Source organism: Lemur catta, chromosome 2, assembly GCF_020740605.2.
Source record: "Lemur catta isolate mLemCat1 chromosome 2, mLemCat1.pri, whole genome shotgun sequence".
Taxonomy (NCBI): Eukaryota; Metazoa; Chordata; class Mammalia; order Primates; family Lemuridae; genus Lemur; species Lemur catta.
The window spans coordinates 112,036,344-112,053,499 of NC_059129.1; the positions used below are offsets into that span (position 1 = coordinate 112,036,344).

Consider the following 17,156-nt stretch of genomic DNA (forward strand, 5'->3'; position numbering starts at 1 on the left):
AGGACCCTGAAGACTTTCTGTACCATCCCAGCCACAACCCAGAAACACTAAGCCGTTTCCACGTGAAACAACCAAACACGGTCTCCTGAGCCGCTACTGTGAAAGCTCCTGCACAAACAGCGAATGAGATGGCAGCGCTCCCTTCTGCTCCCACCCCTCCATGTCTGCAGTATCCAATCGTCTTTCTCTGTCCTGCGGTCTGTCCCTGGGATTGGCCAGAAACGGGATCGGCGCGGGACCCCCGCGCACGGGCGGAGCGCCGCGACTTGTCCGTCACGTGCGGCCGCCGGGCCTCCCGGCCGTCCTGCGCGCCCGGCGGAGCGGGGGGGCGGGGCCGAAGAGCTGCTGCGCCTGCGTTGTGGGCGTTCTCGGGGAGCAGCTGCCGCCGCCACCGCTATCGTCGCGTTCGGGTGTAGAATTTGGAATCCCTGCGCCGCGTTAACAATGAAGCAGAGTTCGAACGTGCCGGCTTTCCTCAGCAAGCTGTGGACGCTTGTGGAGGAAACCCATACCAACGAATTCATCACCTGGAGCCAGGTACGGTCGGGCCACAGCGCCCCGACTAACCGCGTCCTCTCTCTGTCTCCCGCGTGGTTGTCTTTTGCGGCCTGCAGCTCGAGGCTGCCTGGCCCGCGGCGCGGTGCCTTGGCGTTCGGCCCGGCGGGGACCCCCTGTATTGTTCGCGCGGGGAGCCGCGGGGGCCGGGCCGGCGCCGCTCGCCTCAGGCCGCGGTGGGGGAGGGGCGGCCGCGCGGGCGCCGCGGCCCCGGGGACCCCGTAACGGTCCGGGGTGGTGGGTCCGCGCTCGGGACCGGCCGGGAGGAGCGAGGGGAGCCGAGGGCGCGGGAGCCGCATTACTGCACACTCATCCCCCGTCCTCCCGCCGGGCTCACGGGTTGTACGAATCGCAGAGGGGACAGGGAGCCCCGGGCCGGGATCGTCAGCTCAGGGGTTTGCAAGAGGAAATCTTTACCTCAGTGACCTGATTCTCCTCAAGACCCCCCTCCACACACACACACACACACACACGCGCGCGCGCACACACACACCCCGCTTTGCATCTGGGATCTTTAGAGCAATCAGGGACATAGGCAAACATGTTCAAATGCAGGTTCATAGAAAATGGCAAATTATTCTTTGGAGATTCTGGGCCATTTGTATAATCGAATTTTATGATTATTATAATAAAAGTGATAATAGGTGTTCAGTAATTTAGTAATCTCTAAATTTCACTAAACAGTTTCCAACAGGGTGGTATAGGGATGCTTTGATTATTGGTTTGATCTCATCTCTTAAACAAGGATGACCTTAGCCAAGCCCCTGAGCTTGTCTGGGTTAAGTGGAGTCATCCATAAGATGGATGGGTTGCCTAGGTGACCTTCTAGTTCCAAATGTGAAGATTCTAGGCAGAATGATTATTTGCATCAACAGTGCATTCGTGCTAGAAAACACTCCCAGGCTGTTGGAATCATTTTTGGAAGGCTTTCTTTTATTGTAGACAATCACCTATTTGGGCATATTTTCACATGTAGAGTTCTTGAGAAGAATAACTAAAAACTACCTGAATGGTGCCTGGCACCTGTTAAGTGCTGAGTAAATGTTCTGTCTCTTCCTCCTCCCTTTCTGTTCCTTTCCTGTTGTAGGAACTCTTAGTTTTATTTACTTTGATCTTAACAAAATATGCCATTATAATAGTGAAAACTTCATGTACTCATATTTTGCCTTGTGTTAGTGTCATTTGTTTATTTTAAAAACTTTATTCTAGAATTTAATTTTCATATGGTCAATATAGGCAACTGGGTTATCTTATGAGGCCCCTACCCCAGGGGTGGGGGGCATTGTGTGAGTGTATGTATTAAGCATTTGATGAATTCTGTACAGTTGTACAAAGAAAGGTGAAAATAAGGAAGCCAGCCACCAGCATGTACTTAAAATAAACAGATGTCTCATGCTTTTCATCAGTCAGAAGGATTAAAAGTTGACAGGGATGGATCAGCACAGACTGTTACTCAGCCACATATTCATGTTAGAAATTGGATTGAGATTCTCTCCCCACCCAAGCCGACTTTATTGTACCTTTTTGGCTGGACAAGCCTTCTGGTTTTTACTGCCTAGAAATAAATGGTGCCTGAATATGCTGGCAGTTGGTTTTAATTAAATGATATTATGGCAGTGGCAGATATAATAAGTACTCATTAACCAAAATATTTCAATAACATTTTTGTTTTCTGAGCGGTGTCAAATGTGGAGTTTTGTACTGATCCATAAATGCATCATTTTATGAATTCTAAATCAAATAAACCACTTAATCACTCTTATTTATCCCATTATTAAGTCTAAGCTTACGTTTTAACTGCTTATTTTCTAATGTGCATATGGAACCTCAAAATGTAAACTCATTGAGGTCAGTGTCTGTGCCAGAGACACAGTAGGTGTTTAATAAATGTTTGATGAATGAATGAAATCCCTGGAAAATGTAATGGGAGTGCTGGGAATGATAAAGATAGAACTATGTTTGAAAAGAATCTTAGAGATCATCTAGGTTAGCCTCATCCTTATATAGATGAGGATTTGAGGTTTGAACAGGTTACTTATCCATAATTATACAGCTAGCCAGGAATGGAGATGGGATTCCAGAGATTTCTGAGGTCCTGGATCAGTCTCCCATCAGTAACACTAAACTTAATACAGATTGGCACCATATTTAGTTTTATACCAAAATGTTACCTTCCCCAAATTAGTGGACAATTCTGGATAAATGTGTTTAGGGCTAAGCCTGGTTCCTTAGGGCAGCTGTCTGTTATTTTTGCTCTCCACAGATTTTTCTAAAAGTAGTGTTAACACTGAAAGATAAAACTTTAATTAAACAACGATGTTAGGATGACAAACCAAAATAAGTTCCTCTTATCTTTTATATTTATGGTTGTTTCTGGTTTCCTTCAAACTTGTGCTGTACTTCTTTTGAGTTAATTTCACATTTATACTATCTGAGGGAAAATCTTACTGAGAACTTTTAGAAGAAGCAGATGTTTTGGGAACCAGGCAATCTTTTATGCAGTTTTTTTCCACTGGTGGAAAATAATTTATTTCTCTAGCTTGAATGTAAGACAAGGGAAGAAAACTCGTATGAACTGCATTTTGGAAAGCTTGGCTTAATATCCCTAAGACATGTAAGTTTAGTTTTCCTTGACACTTGCAATATGACAAAATTGAAAAGTGAAGTAATACCCTCATTCTCACCATTAAATATAGAAATATAATATTCTGAGCAACAAAATTATACTAAATTTGCTATTGACTCTAAAATAATAGCAACATCTTTAGGTCCAGAGTGTCTTTAAAAAAATATTGTATGTTTTTCCATTTTCCACTTAATCTCCTGGTAAAAAAATTCTTTTTCTTTTTTTTTTTTTTTAACATTTCCTATTGTTATATATCTATTCTTGGCTTTGGTAGAGAGTTTGTTGCCCAAATCAAAGACAGAGTTTGTACTGTTGGACAACCTAAAACTATTTTAAATGCAACAGGGTCCTAAAGAGAGGACACGTGTTTGGCTTGGAAGCAACTGGGGAAACTTGATATTCAGAGACAGGTTGTGGAGGTTAAATGGAAGTTCTTGCTATATAGTGAAGAACAGTCTTTACTGTTAATGAAATTTGATAATCGGTGCATGTTGAAGTGCAGCATTATAAAAGAAGGAAAGAACTGGAAGGTCATTCTTTTGTCAGTGTTCTTACCTTTGTTGCTGTTCTTTAGATCGCTTGGTAAGACCAAGTGATTTCCGCTAAAGATCTCATACCTATCTGTTCCACCTTTTTGTGTCCTTTGACAATCTCTACTTCTTTATTCCTCTCATATCAGCAGAGATGAATAGGACATAGGAGGCAGAGGGAGCAAAAACAGAATTTTTGCAGTATTTTCTGTTTCGGATGAATTTGAGCAGTAGGCCCTTAGACTTTCCAGCGTACTATAATAATATTGTTTTGAACATCCCAGCAACCATTGCATTGTTTTAGTATTCCAAAATAAAAATAAGAAAGGCTACAAGTGTAGCAGGGTAGGGGTAAAATCCAACTTCAGTGAGCCTGCAGAAAAGTTGAAACATTCATTCAAAGATTCATTTGCAAGTATTTTTTGAGAGAGAGAATGAGCTAAAGACTCAGAAGAAATGGTTGATGACAGACTGGTTGTTAAAGTTACAAATTCGAAAAGTGTTTTAAAGTGATGGATCTGAAGTGTTAGATTATTAGTAGGAGTATTTTGAGTGTTCTAAACCTGTAGTCCCCAACACCTGGGCCATGGACCAGTCCTGGTCCCAGTCCGTGGCCTGTTAGAAACTGGGCTGCCCAGCAGAAGGTGAGTGGCCTGTGAGCAAGGAAAGCTTCATCTGTATTTACAACCCCTCCTCATTGCTGGCATCACTCCCCAGCAAGTTCCGTGGAAAAATTGTCTTCCATGAAACTGGTCCCTGGTGCCCAAAAGGTTGGGGACTGCTGTTCTAAACCAAAAGGGCAAAAAGGTTAACTTGGACAGTAACAGCTGTTACTACTCTTTGGAATCTTGTCAGCATTTGTGGGAAAGGTTTACAGAGAAATGAATCTCTCCCACTCCACTCTAGTAGCTTTCTGTCCCTTGTAAAACGTTTAGGGAGAGTTCTGTGTTGTATTGCTTGAGTCTTTCACAGGTTTAAATGGCAGTAAGGTGGAATTCTTGCGCACAAAGAAGTTACTTACTAATGTTAGGGCAGAGACTGAAGGAACACCATAAGCACAGATATGGAATGATACTAGTGAAGTGTATAAGTGGGAGTATGTGAAAGAAAGCGCAGGTATAAGCAAGAGACATTCATCTCCATTTGATATAATCAAAGAGTTGAAATTCTAAGACTATAATTTGGTCCATTCGGCCAAAGATTCATTTAGCCAGTCACAAATATTTGTTGTGAATATGTTATGACTTCACAATGTGTTAGATACTAGGAATTCACTCAATTATGAATCAAAATTCCTGCCTTCATGGAGTTTACATTCTAGTGGTAAAAACTGATAAATAAAAAGTAAACAAACACAAGTCAGGTGTGGTGATGCCAGCCTATATTCCCAGCTACTCAAGAGGCTGAGGTGGGAGGATCACTTGAGCCTAGGAGTTTGAGGCCAGGCTGAGCAACATAGGGAGATCCAGTCTGTACAAAAAATCAAAAATAAAAAATGTTAGCTTGGCATGGTGGTGGGTACCTGTAGGCTACTTGGTAGGCTGAGGTGGGAGGATTGCTTGAGCCCAGGAGGCTGAGGTTACAGTGAGCTGTGATCAGGCCACTGCACTTTAGCCAGGGTGACAGAGTGAGACTCAGTCTTTAAAAAAAAAAAAAAAAAAAAAGCAAACACAAATAATTTCAGTCAGTGATAAGTACCGTAAAGAAAATAAAGTAGGGTAAGCAGAGAGTATATCTGTTAGGGTCTAGACAGAAGACAGAACCCACAGGTATTTTCAGCAGTGAAACTTCAGTAGAATTACTGATTATATCAGGGAAATTGAAGTAAAGAAAACTCTGAAGAGTATAGGAATAATTACAGAAGCAGCTACTACAGATAAAGCTGAGATAGAGTGCCCAAGTATGAACCCTTTCCCTTAAGGCTAAGATCCTGAGCTGGTTGGAGAGAATATGGCCATGTCTCACTGAATGGCAGAGAAGTCACTGGTGGTGCACGGATGGAACTTACTTGAAACCCAGTCTTCAGAATTTGCTGGGAAATATGCCCTCTAGGACAGGGTTGGCAAACTATAGCCACTGTGCTAGCCGTCTGTTTTATAAATAAAGTTTAATTGGAACACAGCAGTGCCCAGACTACTTAACATATCATCTATGGCTGCTTTTTCACTACAAAAGTAGAGTTAAAATGTTATGATCTGCAAGCCTAAATTATTAACTGTCTGACCCATTAAGAAAAAGCTTGTCAGCATCTGCTCTAGAGTACCCTAGAAAGCTGTTCATGGTGAGATGTCTTGCTAGAGATGCTTTGTTTTGAGACCTCCCAAAGGAGAGGAAGTGCCAGGGAAAGCTGCTGGCCTTTCAGTGCTCCTGACCACCATTCTTGTCAGCACTGCAAGAGCTAGGTGCTAGGGAACCTGCTTACACTGCAGGACCCTGCTAAGGGGGCATAGCCAGGATATTCCTCTTGTAATATCTCTCTAGTATTCCCTACTTACACAGCTTAACATCATGGCAGCTAGAAGAAGGTATTTAAGGGACCTAACTCCATGTTTGTACAGTAGACAATGAAGAATGAATTTGGAACAATAAAGTGATAACTGTCATGTAAATTGACTGGTTTTGTGGGTATTTTAGGTAGGGTGATGAGAAAAGCCTCTCTGAGGAGGTGATGTTTGAGCAGAGACCTGAATGATTAGAAAAAGTGGGCCAGACAAAGGGGAATGGTAGATGTAAAGGCCTTGAATATGGCATGTTCAAGGAAACAAGAAGGCCCATGTGATTGGAATATCTTTAGAGAACAGGAGAGTGAAGGCAGAGAGGTAGGCAGGAACAAATGATATAGCAGACTTTAGGACTGATATAGAGATTGAAAATGAAGGGACCAATTAGAAGACCAACACAGTTTTCCAGTATGGTATTGAAAATAGTGGTGGCTGAGACTAGGATAGTCGCAGAAGAGGTGGTGAGAAGTAGTCAGCTTTGGTGGTGAGAAATAGCTTTGATATCTACTTTGAAGGTAAGACTGTAGGACTTGCCGATGAATTGGCTGTAGTTAGAGGAGGGACATGAAAGAATTAAGAGTGACTTATAGATTTAGCCTGAGCAACAGGATGAATCCATTTGTGAGATGGGGGAGGATAAGAGAAATGTAGGTTGGGGATTCTGTTTGGTTGTAATAACTTTGAGAGTAAAATGGATCTCTAGTGTCATTTGGAAATTGTTTCATTTTGCTTAGATTTGATCGGCCATGCTTATTTCATATGGCCACACCTAATTTCAAAAGGGGTGGGAAAGTGCAGTGCTAGGAAGAGTAGGAATATTTCTAAATAGCTGACTGACTTCCACACTCCAATATGTCCAAGTGGAAATGTTGAATAGGTTGTTGACTATGGGACTTTGGCATTCAGGGTGGAGTTTGGAGCTTGTGCCTGGTAAAGCCATAGGACTGAATGAAATCATCTGGAAAGATGCATGAAGATAGAAGGAACTGAAAGATGAAGTATTCCAACTTTTAGAGGGATGAAGATAAGGAAAAGCCAGCAAAGGAGACCGAGAAGGAACAACGAGAAAGAAGGAAAATCAAGGGCGTGAGGTCACAGAAATTAAAATAGTTCAAGAAAGAGATGATCAACTGTATCATGTGCTGTTATGAATATTCTTATATACCTCTCCTGGTGTATATAAGCAGTTTCTCTAGGGTCTATATATCCACATGAATTGCTGGAAAACAGGGTATGAAATGTTTAACCTTAAGATAGTGCAAATTGTTTTCCAAAGAGATCAAATTAGCTTATACTCCTGTTAGCCATGTATGAGATTTTCTTTTAATCTACCTCTTCTTCAAAACTGGATATTATTATTCATCTTAATTTTTACCAGTCTAGTGGATGTAAAGTGTTATCTTAATAAGGTTTTAATTTATATTTTCCTGACTATTGAGTTCTAAAACCTTGTCATGTTTTTTGGCCATTTGTGTTTCCTTTTTTGTGAAATGTTTGTTTTGCCCTTTTTTTCTATTGGTCTTTGATTATTTTTAGGAATTCCTTAAATATTCTGTATATCCATTTTTCTGAGTATATGTGTTGCATATATCTTCTCCCAGTTTGTGGCTTATCCTTTTACCTTTTTTTGATGGGAAGTTCTTAATTTTAATATAATTAAATATATCAGTCAGTCTTGTGGTTCATGTTTTTGGTTTCTTCAGATTGTTTTCCCCTAAGGAGAGAAACATACTTTTCCATCTTCCGAAATTTTTAAAGGTTTGCATTTCATACATAAGTCTTGAATCCATATAGAGTTGATTTTTGCATGTGGTTTGAAGGATCCCATTTTACTATTTTCCACATAATATTTAGTTGTCTAGTACCTTTATTGAATAGTTCCTCTTTTTCCCAATGATCTATATTGCCACTTCTTATGTCACAATTACACATAGATATTGTCGTAGTCACTTGGGCTGTCATAACAAAATACAGACAACAGGAATTTATTTCTTACAGTTCTAGAGATTGAGAAAGCCAAGATGAAGATACTGGCCAGTTCAGTTCCTTAGTTAGGGATCTCCCTGATTTGTAGGTCCACCTTCTCCCTGTGTTCTCATGTGGCAGGTAGACAGAAAGAGAGTTCTGGTCTCTCTTTCTCTTATTATAAGGACATTTAAACCTATCATGGGGGCCCCACGTTAATGACCTCTTCTAAACCTAATTACCTCCTAAAGTCCCTACCTCCAAATACTATCATATTGGGGATGAGGGCTTCAACATGTGAATTTTGGGGGAACACAAACATTCAGCCCATAATAGATATTATGGTTTTGTTTCTGGATTCTCTATTCTGTTTAATTGGACAATTTATCCTGTGCCTATATTGTACTCTCTTAATTACTGTAGCTTTAAAAAAAGTCTTTTGGTAGGGCAACCCATTCGTCAGAAGTGTCTTGACTATGGTTGATCTAAAATAAAGTTCCATTTAGAAAAATAAAAGCTTGTTGGATTTTTATTGGAATTGCATTGAAACTATAAATCAAATTAGGGAAAATAGATATCTCTATGATATTGAATATTGACATGAACAAGGCATATTTCTAAATTCATTTTGTGTAATAAAATTTTATAATTTTTTGTTATTAGATCTTGCACAACTTTGTTAGATTTCTTCCAAGGTATCTTATAGAAGTTGTAAGTGGTATCCTTTATTTAATAATACATTTCTAGCTGTTGTTGGTAATTAGAAATATAAATAATTTTGTATATTAATAATAAACAAATGAGCAGGTCATTTCACTGATTTGAGTTCTCTGAGTGTACACCCATAGTATCTGTGAATGACAGTTTTCTTCTTCCTTTCAGAACCTGTGCATTCAATTTTTCTTTCTTTGCAGTGACTAAGACCTCAGGATGGTGAATAGTAGCAGTGATCATGGGATTCTTCCGTTGTTCTTGATTTTAAAGGGAAAGTTTTTAATGTTTCACCCTTAAGTTACTGGCTGTTAGAATTGAGAGTTTTTAACTTATCTCTTTGTTGACATCAAACTCAGTGGGGAAGGGTCTCGCTGGAATGGAGGATACACGAAAAGGTTGACTTTGGTGGAGTGGGTAATGGATTTGAAATAAAGAAATGGGTTGAGAACATACTAAGTTAAAGAACACCGTGTCAAAGTGTTAACAAGTGTAAATTCAAGTGAAATTTGAGATGGTTAGGGGCAGAAGTATAGATGTTATAATCATCATAGAAAATAAAGAAAATAAAGTCAATAACAAGATACACTGGTGTGGATGAGATTGTCTAAGGAAAGAATATAAATGGCACCATGATCAAGGATAGAAACCTAAGAAACACACCTACCTCTTATTTGATAGGTGGAAGAAAATAGAAAGTAAGTATGAGAGGTAAGAGACCCAATAGCCTATAGCATCGAAGCCCAGAGAGTAGAACATTGAAGGAGGGGATTGTTAGTACCAAATGAAATGCCATGGAGAGGTGTAGGAAGATAAAGACTAAAAAGAGGGTATTGATTTTGTCATTTGACGTTTTAGAAAGCCGATTTCAGTAGTGAGGGAAACCAAAACCAGTTTTTAGTGAGAGTTAAGTGAATGAATTGGAGAAGGAGGATTTAAAAATTGTTAAATTTTGCATTTAAGGAAAAGACAAATGGGTAGGTTGAGAGGGAAATAAAGTGTAAAAGGGAAAGTTAAGGTAGAGAAAAATGCATGCATTTTTAATTTTGAAAGTACTGGTTGTTATCAGACATTTTAAGTTTTGCCAGTCTAATAAGGGAAAATTATTATTTGTTTTGCTGTATATTTCTTCAATTATGAATAAGACTAGGCCTTTTCTAAATTTTACATTGAGTTTTTCATCAAACAAGATTGTGTTTCTATTAGTAAGTAAGAAAGTAGAAGAGAATGGAGATAGGGTAGGAAGCTAGCAGTTTCCGTGGATAAATTTATTTTTATCTGTATGTCTTCCAGGTTTAGTATGTCATGTTTCCAAAAGCTTGGTTGTAAAGAGTGAGATAACATTGAGCTTTTGTTTTTTTCCTCCCGAATGGAAAGTTTTTTAAATAATCTTTCTCCATTCTGATCTCCCCCCCATTTGAATGCTGTCTTTACTTATTACCTGCTAAATTCTCAAGTAGATTTGCTGCTGCTTCTGTCCTCACTAGTTTGTCCATTCGTCTCTTTAATTATTCTTTCTTCAGTACCAAACTCTTGTAAACACTATAATTTTATCTGGGCCAGGCGCAGTGGTTCATGCCTGTAATTGCAGCACTTTGGGAGGCTGAGGTGGGAAGATCACTTGAAGCCAGGAGTTTGAGACCAGCCTGGGCAACATAGCAAGACCCCATTTCTACAAAAAAATTAAAAAAAAATTAGCCAGGTGTGGTGGTGCACCCGTGTAGCCCACTTTTTCAGGAAGCTGAGGCAGAGCTCTCTTGAGCCCAGGAGTTCAAGGCTACAGTGAGTTATGATTGTGCCACTGCACTTTATCTGGGACTGTAGAATGAGACTCTGTCTTAAAAAAAAAAAAAAAGGAAGAAAGAGAGAAAGAATTTTATCATCTGTGTAGAGTAGGGTTAACACTCTCTTCACCACTGTTTTCAATATTTTCTTGCCTGTTATGTAAGTATTTTTACAAATGAAGTATTTTTACAAATGATAGCATCTCCATCTCTATTCCAAAAATGTTTTTTAATTGAGAGAATGTAATACATTGGTTAATTTGGGGAGAATTGACAGTTTTACAGTACTGCATTTGTCTTCCTTATATACCTCTGTAGCTTTAATATTTTCTTAAAGATCCTGTATATTTTTAAAAATTTATTTTTAGATACTTAATGTTTTTCTGTTATTTAGGTACTTAACATTTTTCTGTTATTCTTGGGATCTTTTATTCCATTTTAATTTCAAATTGTTTTTCTAAATTGTGGTAAAAGATACATAACATAACATTAATCATTATAGCCATTTTTAAATGTACTGTTTAGCAGCATTAAGTGCATTTACTTAATAGTTTTTATGCAGCCATTACCACCATCCATGCCAGAATGTTTTTCATCTTTCCAAACTGAAACTTTGTACCCATAAGACAATAACTTCGAACACCTCTCCTCTAACCCCCAGCAACCACCATTCTACTTTCTATCTCTATGAAGTTGGCTCTTCTAGATACCTCATATAAATTATACAGTATTATCCTTTTGTGACTGGCTTATTTCACTTAGCGTAATATCTTCAAGGTTCATCCATGTTGTAGCTTGTGGCAGAATTTTCTTTTTTTTCTTAAGGTAGAATAATATTGCATTGTGTGTATATATATATACACCACGTTTTGTTTATCCATACATATTACCATGTGTCGATAGACACTTAGGTTTCTTCCACCTTTTGACTATTGTGAATATAGTGCTACTGTGAACATGGGGTAGAAATACCTGGTCAAATCCCTGCTTTCGGTTGTTTTGAGTACATATCCAGAACTAGAATTGCTGGATTATTTGGTAATTCTATGTTTAATTTTTTGAAGAACCACCATACTGTTTTCCACAGCAGCCATGTCATTTTATATTCTTACCAGTAATGAACAAAGGTTCCAGTTTCTCCACATCCTTGCAACACTGTTTTATGGATTTTTGATGATAAACAAACTAATGGATGTGAAGTGGTATCTCATTGTGGTTTTTATTTTCATTTTCCTAATGAATAATAATATTGACCATATCTTCATGTGCTTATTGGTCATTTGTATATTTTCTTTGGAGAAATGTCTACTCAAGTCCTTGCCTAATTTTTTTATCAGGTTGGTTGTTTTTGAATTATAGGAGTTTTATATATATTTTGAATATTAACCCGTTATCAGATATATGATTCACATATCTTTTCTCCCATTCTTAGGGTTTCCTTTTCACTCTGTTAATAGTGTTCTTTGCACAAAAGTTCTTAGATTTTTGAGTGCTGTTTGTCTATTTTTGCTTTTGTTGCTTATACTTTTGGTGTTATAGCCATGAAATCATTGTCAAATCCAAGGTCATGAAGCTCTTCCTCTAACATTTGTATAGTTTTAGCTCTTATGTTTAGGTCTTTGATCCATTTTAAGTTAGTTTTTGTGTATGATGTCAGGTAATGGTCCAACTTATCTTTTGCATGTGGATATTTAGTTTTCCCCACACCGTTTGTTGAAAAGATTGTCATTTCCCCATTGAATAGTCTTGACACTCTTGTCAAAAATCCTTTGGCAGGGTTTATTTCTGGGCTCTCTATTTTATTCCATTGATCTGTATGTCTGTCTTTATGCCAGTACCGTGCTGTCTTGGCTACTGTATTTTTGTAGTAAGTTTCCAGTTGTTTATTTTTTTGTGTAGAAAAACACTAGTGGCTTTTAATATTAATTTAATAATCATATATCTTACTGAATTCTTACAGTTTTTCAACTTATTGCACAAGGATATAATTATGTCTACTGCAACTAATTATAAGTGCTACTTCCTCTCAAAATTTGTCTTTTTTTGTCTAATTACATTAGCTTTAAAACAATGTTAAATGATTATGCTGGCTATATACTGTATTTTTTTTCTCATTTCTGCATTAATAGAAATTCTCCTAATATTTCGTTATAGAATATGATGTGGCTTTTGGTTTGAGATACATTCCTAAACTTTTGAGGTTGACATCAAAAAGCTTTTAATTGCAGTTTGGCACTTAAGTGCAATTTGTTTCTTCTTACCACTATCAAGAATGGAATGTTTGTCTGAAGGTATCATGAAAGAATTACCCAAGAGAATTTTTGAGTATCTCTCTCTCTCTGTCTCTGTCTCTCTCACCCTCACCATGATGTTTCAGATAATTTTAAATAGTTGATCTTTTCTGTTTTTTTTTTTTTCAGAATGGCCAAAGTTTTTTAGTCTTGGATGAGCAAAGATTTGCAAAAGAAATTCTTCCCAAATATTTCAAGCACAATAACATGGCAAGCTTTGTGAGGCAACTGAATATGTGTGAGTATGGACAGCAGTTTTTTTTGGAGTGCTGTTATCAATCACCAATTAAACCATTTTTTTCTCATTAGGTTGATAAAGGAAAATATATTCCATACAAGCACCACTAATTTTTCACTCTTGCCTATTTTAGTCATTTGAATTTTGAATCTTTTTCAGATGGTTTTCGCAAAGTAGTACATATTGACTCTGGAATTGTAAAACAGGAAAGAGATGGTCCTGTTGAATTTCAGCATCCTTACTTCAAACAAGGCCAGGATGACTTGTTGGAGAACATTAAAAGGAAGGTGAGTTACTGTTAATGTGAACTAACATCTCATGTTAGAGTATGGACATGGAGTATGCTTGGCAAAGATTATATTTTAGCTGCTGAAATTAAGACTGTTCAGAAGTACACAGGTATTCCTTTTTAAGATGAATTAGACCAGTAAAGCTTTAATTAATTATTTTCCTGTATTCTTCCCCCGTCCCCAACTTTACTGAGGGCTCAGTCTTCAGACACTTTCTAGAGGAAGGAAAATGTTTATCTTCTAATTAAAGGTGAGGAGTCATTCATTATAATGGGATGGGTGACTCCTAAGTTAGGTAAAAAAAAAGTTAGCTCCCACTAGTATACCAGCTCCCTGGAGGGCTTTTTCTGTAGTTCAGTGTTTTGTATCCAGTGCCCCCAGTAACTCTCTTGCACGTAGTAGGTATTTGGTAATACATTTTTGAATGCATTTCTTTTGCTAAAATATTTTACTAAATTCATAAAAGGGGTGGACTATGAAAGAAGACAGCCTACCATGCAGCTATTACTGCAAAAAACGTGAAATGTGGTAACAAGCTTGGAAATTACAAGGAATTTGGCAGAAGGGGGACAGAAAGATCCTAAGATTGTCCTCCTTGTGGAAACTTAAAAAATAAGCTGATTATTCCATATTTCCTCTCCCATTTAGCTATGAAGTTTATTCTTTCTCTAGAATTTTATCCTCGGCTTTTGGAACCAGATCTCAATTCCTAAACAGGCTACAAAAACCTCTTATCATAGGGAAGCTTTGAATTACAATCACTAGTGTTTAGTATTTGTTTGATTTTCTAAATTTACTTTTTGAAAGGTTTCATCTTCAAAACCAGAAGAAAATAAAATTCGTCAGGAAGATTTAACAAAAATTATCAGTAGTGCCCAGAAGGTTCAAATAAAACAAGAAACTATTGAGTCCAGGCTTTCTGAATTAAAAAGGTAAAGTATTATTTCCAAATATAATTCTAATTTGGGGTGTGTGTGTGTGTGTATGTTTGTTGGGGGTTGGAGGTTGTCTGGTGCTTTAAATACTTAGATCAGTTTGTTTAAGCCAAGATCAAAGGTCATTTTTCTGCAAGTATTGGTTCCTTTTGTGGCCAGAGACATTACCCTAATATTATGTTTTTGGTTTTTTTTTTTCCTGGGCTCAAAGCTATCCTCTTGCCTCAGCCTCCTGCCTCAGCCTCCCGAGTAGCTAGGACTATAAGCATGCATCACCACACCCAGCTAATTTTTTCTATTTTTAGTTGCTCAGCTAATTTCTTTCTATATTTAGTAGAAATGGGGTCTCACTCTTGCTGAGGCTGGTCTGGAACTCCTTACCTCAAGTGATCCTCTCGCCTCTGCCTCCCAGAGTGCTAGGATTATGGGCGTGAGCCACCACGCCCGGCCAATATTATGTTTTAATTATGGTAATTAGAAGAATATCTGAACCTAAGCACATCAGAACAATTTTATGTGTGTCTTACTGATGAAACAGTAGATCTTTAAGTTGGTGTAGAAAATATGATTCTACTTAGATTAGCTTTCATATGGTGTTCACGGACAACTGAGGGCACACTTGTCTTAAAAATCCTACATGTTACCCATCCTTTCTTTTATGGCTGTTTCTTAAGATTTCTCTATGTGGCTTACCTCTTAGGAAAAAGTAGGACACAAAAAACAGGAAAAAAAGGACACAAAAGAGTTGCCCTACTTGATACTTACTTCCACATATATTTGGGAATGTGTTATTCAAAACTTTTATCTAAAGAAAGATAGCTGCTTTATTTACTACATTTCTTGGTGTCATTATCCTAACTTGTCACAGTAATAACTTGTTTATAGAGTAGATGTGTATTACTCTTGTTAGTAAGTAGCTGGGATTTTCACTTATCCTAATAGGTGCCAAGGGCTTGAGAGTAGCTATTTTATGTACCCTCTTTCCCATTTCAAATGTGGAATATTAGTTTAGTTATTCTCACTGCAGATATCTTCATTAAAAGAGGAACTTTGGACTTTGATTTTTTTTTTGTTTTTGAATAAGCCTTGAGCCTTATAAGTATTGTAAGCCTTAGTCTTTCCCATTTTGCCTATTTAACCACTTACGCTGTTTACTCTACCTTGTATCTTGTGTTTACTAGCTGCCCTTTGACCCAATTTTTTAGATCTCATGTTTAGCCCTTAAGAAAAGGATTCCCAAATCATCTTTTCAGCCTTAGAAGTAGCCATTTTCTACTTATCTTCAGTAGGCAGATATTAGCATCTTTAAATTTGAGTCAGAAAAAATGTGATATTCAGTAAATATTAAAGAAAATCTTTTTTTCAATACCTTTATATGGAAATTAATAGTCTCTTTTGTAGTGGTTTGGATTAAGGAAGGTGGCTTTTGTGGAGATTAACAGAAGATCAAGAATTAAAGCATTTAATGGGTAGATTATCTGTCATGCCTTCTCAGCATTATCAGTGCTGCTAACATTTAATAACACAGTGCAGTTTCAATAAAAAATGGTGAATGAAGGAAAAAAACTATTAAAATTGAGCAAGTTATTGGTTTATCATATTCTTACATATGGTTTTCAAAAATAAAACATTTTAGTGGTTTGCATATCCTTTTGTTTGAGACAGATCCTAAGATAGTTTTAATGTCTGAAACTTTAGTTTGACTTTAACACCAAATTGTTTGTATGATCTGTGGCAAGTCCCCTAAATTCTCTGAATTCACTAATTTACCTTAGTGTCCTCATCTATAAAATAAAGATAACGATTCCTTTCTTGGTGGTTTTTAGAGAAGTTTTAAATAAGTAACACACATAAAATGCTTAGCATAGTACCTACAGCATAGTAAATGCTAGGTAAATGTCACTTCTTTTTGTTTCTGAGGTGATTCACAAGGCCTGAATTTACTTGGTATAGCCACAGTTGAAATGTTAGCTTATTTTTTAAATAAAGAGTTATGAGCCAGATTGTCAAAAGGAGTAAATTGCCAACTACTATAATGATGTAGGTATATTTCTTAAGTTTTTGTGTCTATATTGCCATGAGCAGCTGCTACTACAATTAAGAAGGGATGATTCTGGAGTTGTATCAAGATAGTTATACCTGTATAATTACATTCCTATGTAATTCATAGTTTTCCTAGTCTCATAAAAATATGTAGTAAAAATAAGTATAATTAAGTTCTCTAGTATTCTTAATTAAAGATACTGAGGCCTTGTTTTCTAATTTTGTTTTGTTATTTAATTATATCATAGTGAAAATGAGTCCCTTTGGAAGGAAGTGTCAGAATTACGAGCAAAGCACGCACAACAGCAGCAAGTTATTCGAAAGGTAAGAAGCTCTTTTTCCCAGAACCATATGACATTTGTTTAATGGGTACTGTTTGTGACTCAAAAAAGTCTCTATTGGGTAGTCAGTGATTGATCTTAGTTTCTTATATATTGAGTACACAAGTAGAAGTAAAACAAAGAAATCAAGTTAAGCTAAGTGTTACATATTCTTTTTAATAAAAGCATTTCTCATTAGCCAAAGATGGTCATTCTAAACTCCCAGATAATGTCTGAGTAGTTTTTAGTAAATGATCTTTTGCCTAATACAACAATTTTGAGATATTTTATTGTTGGGAGCTCCATTAATACACTACCAATTTCTTGACTTTTTAAATTAATATTAAGACAGCCTTGCTATGTTTTG

The 17,156-nt window shown here is 37.4% G+C and overlaps 1 protein-coding gene across 5 annotated transcripts in view; it reads left to right on the forward strand.

Moving 5' to 3' along the window:
* Positions 1–263: 263 nt before the first annotated feature.
* HSF2 (heat shock transcription factor 2) overlaps positions 264–17,156 on the forward strand; it is a 32,182-nt gene continuing 15,289 nt past the window's right edge. For 2 of the 5 annotated variants that reach the window (XM_045544279.1, XM_045544282.1), the window contains exons 1-5: positions 264–537; positions 13,093–13,201; positions 13,361–13,488; positions 14,299–14,423; positions 16,718–16,793. In XM_045544279.1, the coding sequence (XP_045400235.1) occupies positions 445–537; positions 13,093–13,201; positions 13,361–13,488; positions 14,299–14,423; positions 16,718–16,793 (531 nt within the window). In that variant the 5' untranslated portion in view covers positions 264–444. The remainder of the gene's footprint in view (positions 538–13,092; positions 13,202–13,360; positions 13,489–14,298; positions 14,424–16,717; positions 16,794–17,156) is intronic. The other 3 variants (XM_045544283.1, XM_045544280.1, XM_045544281.1) reach the window with 3 other exon arrangements.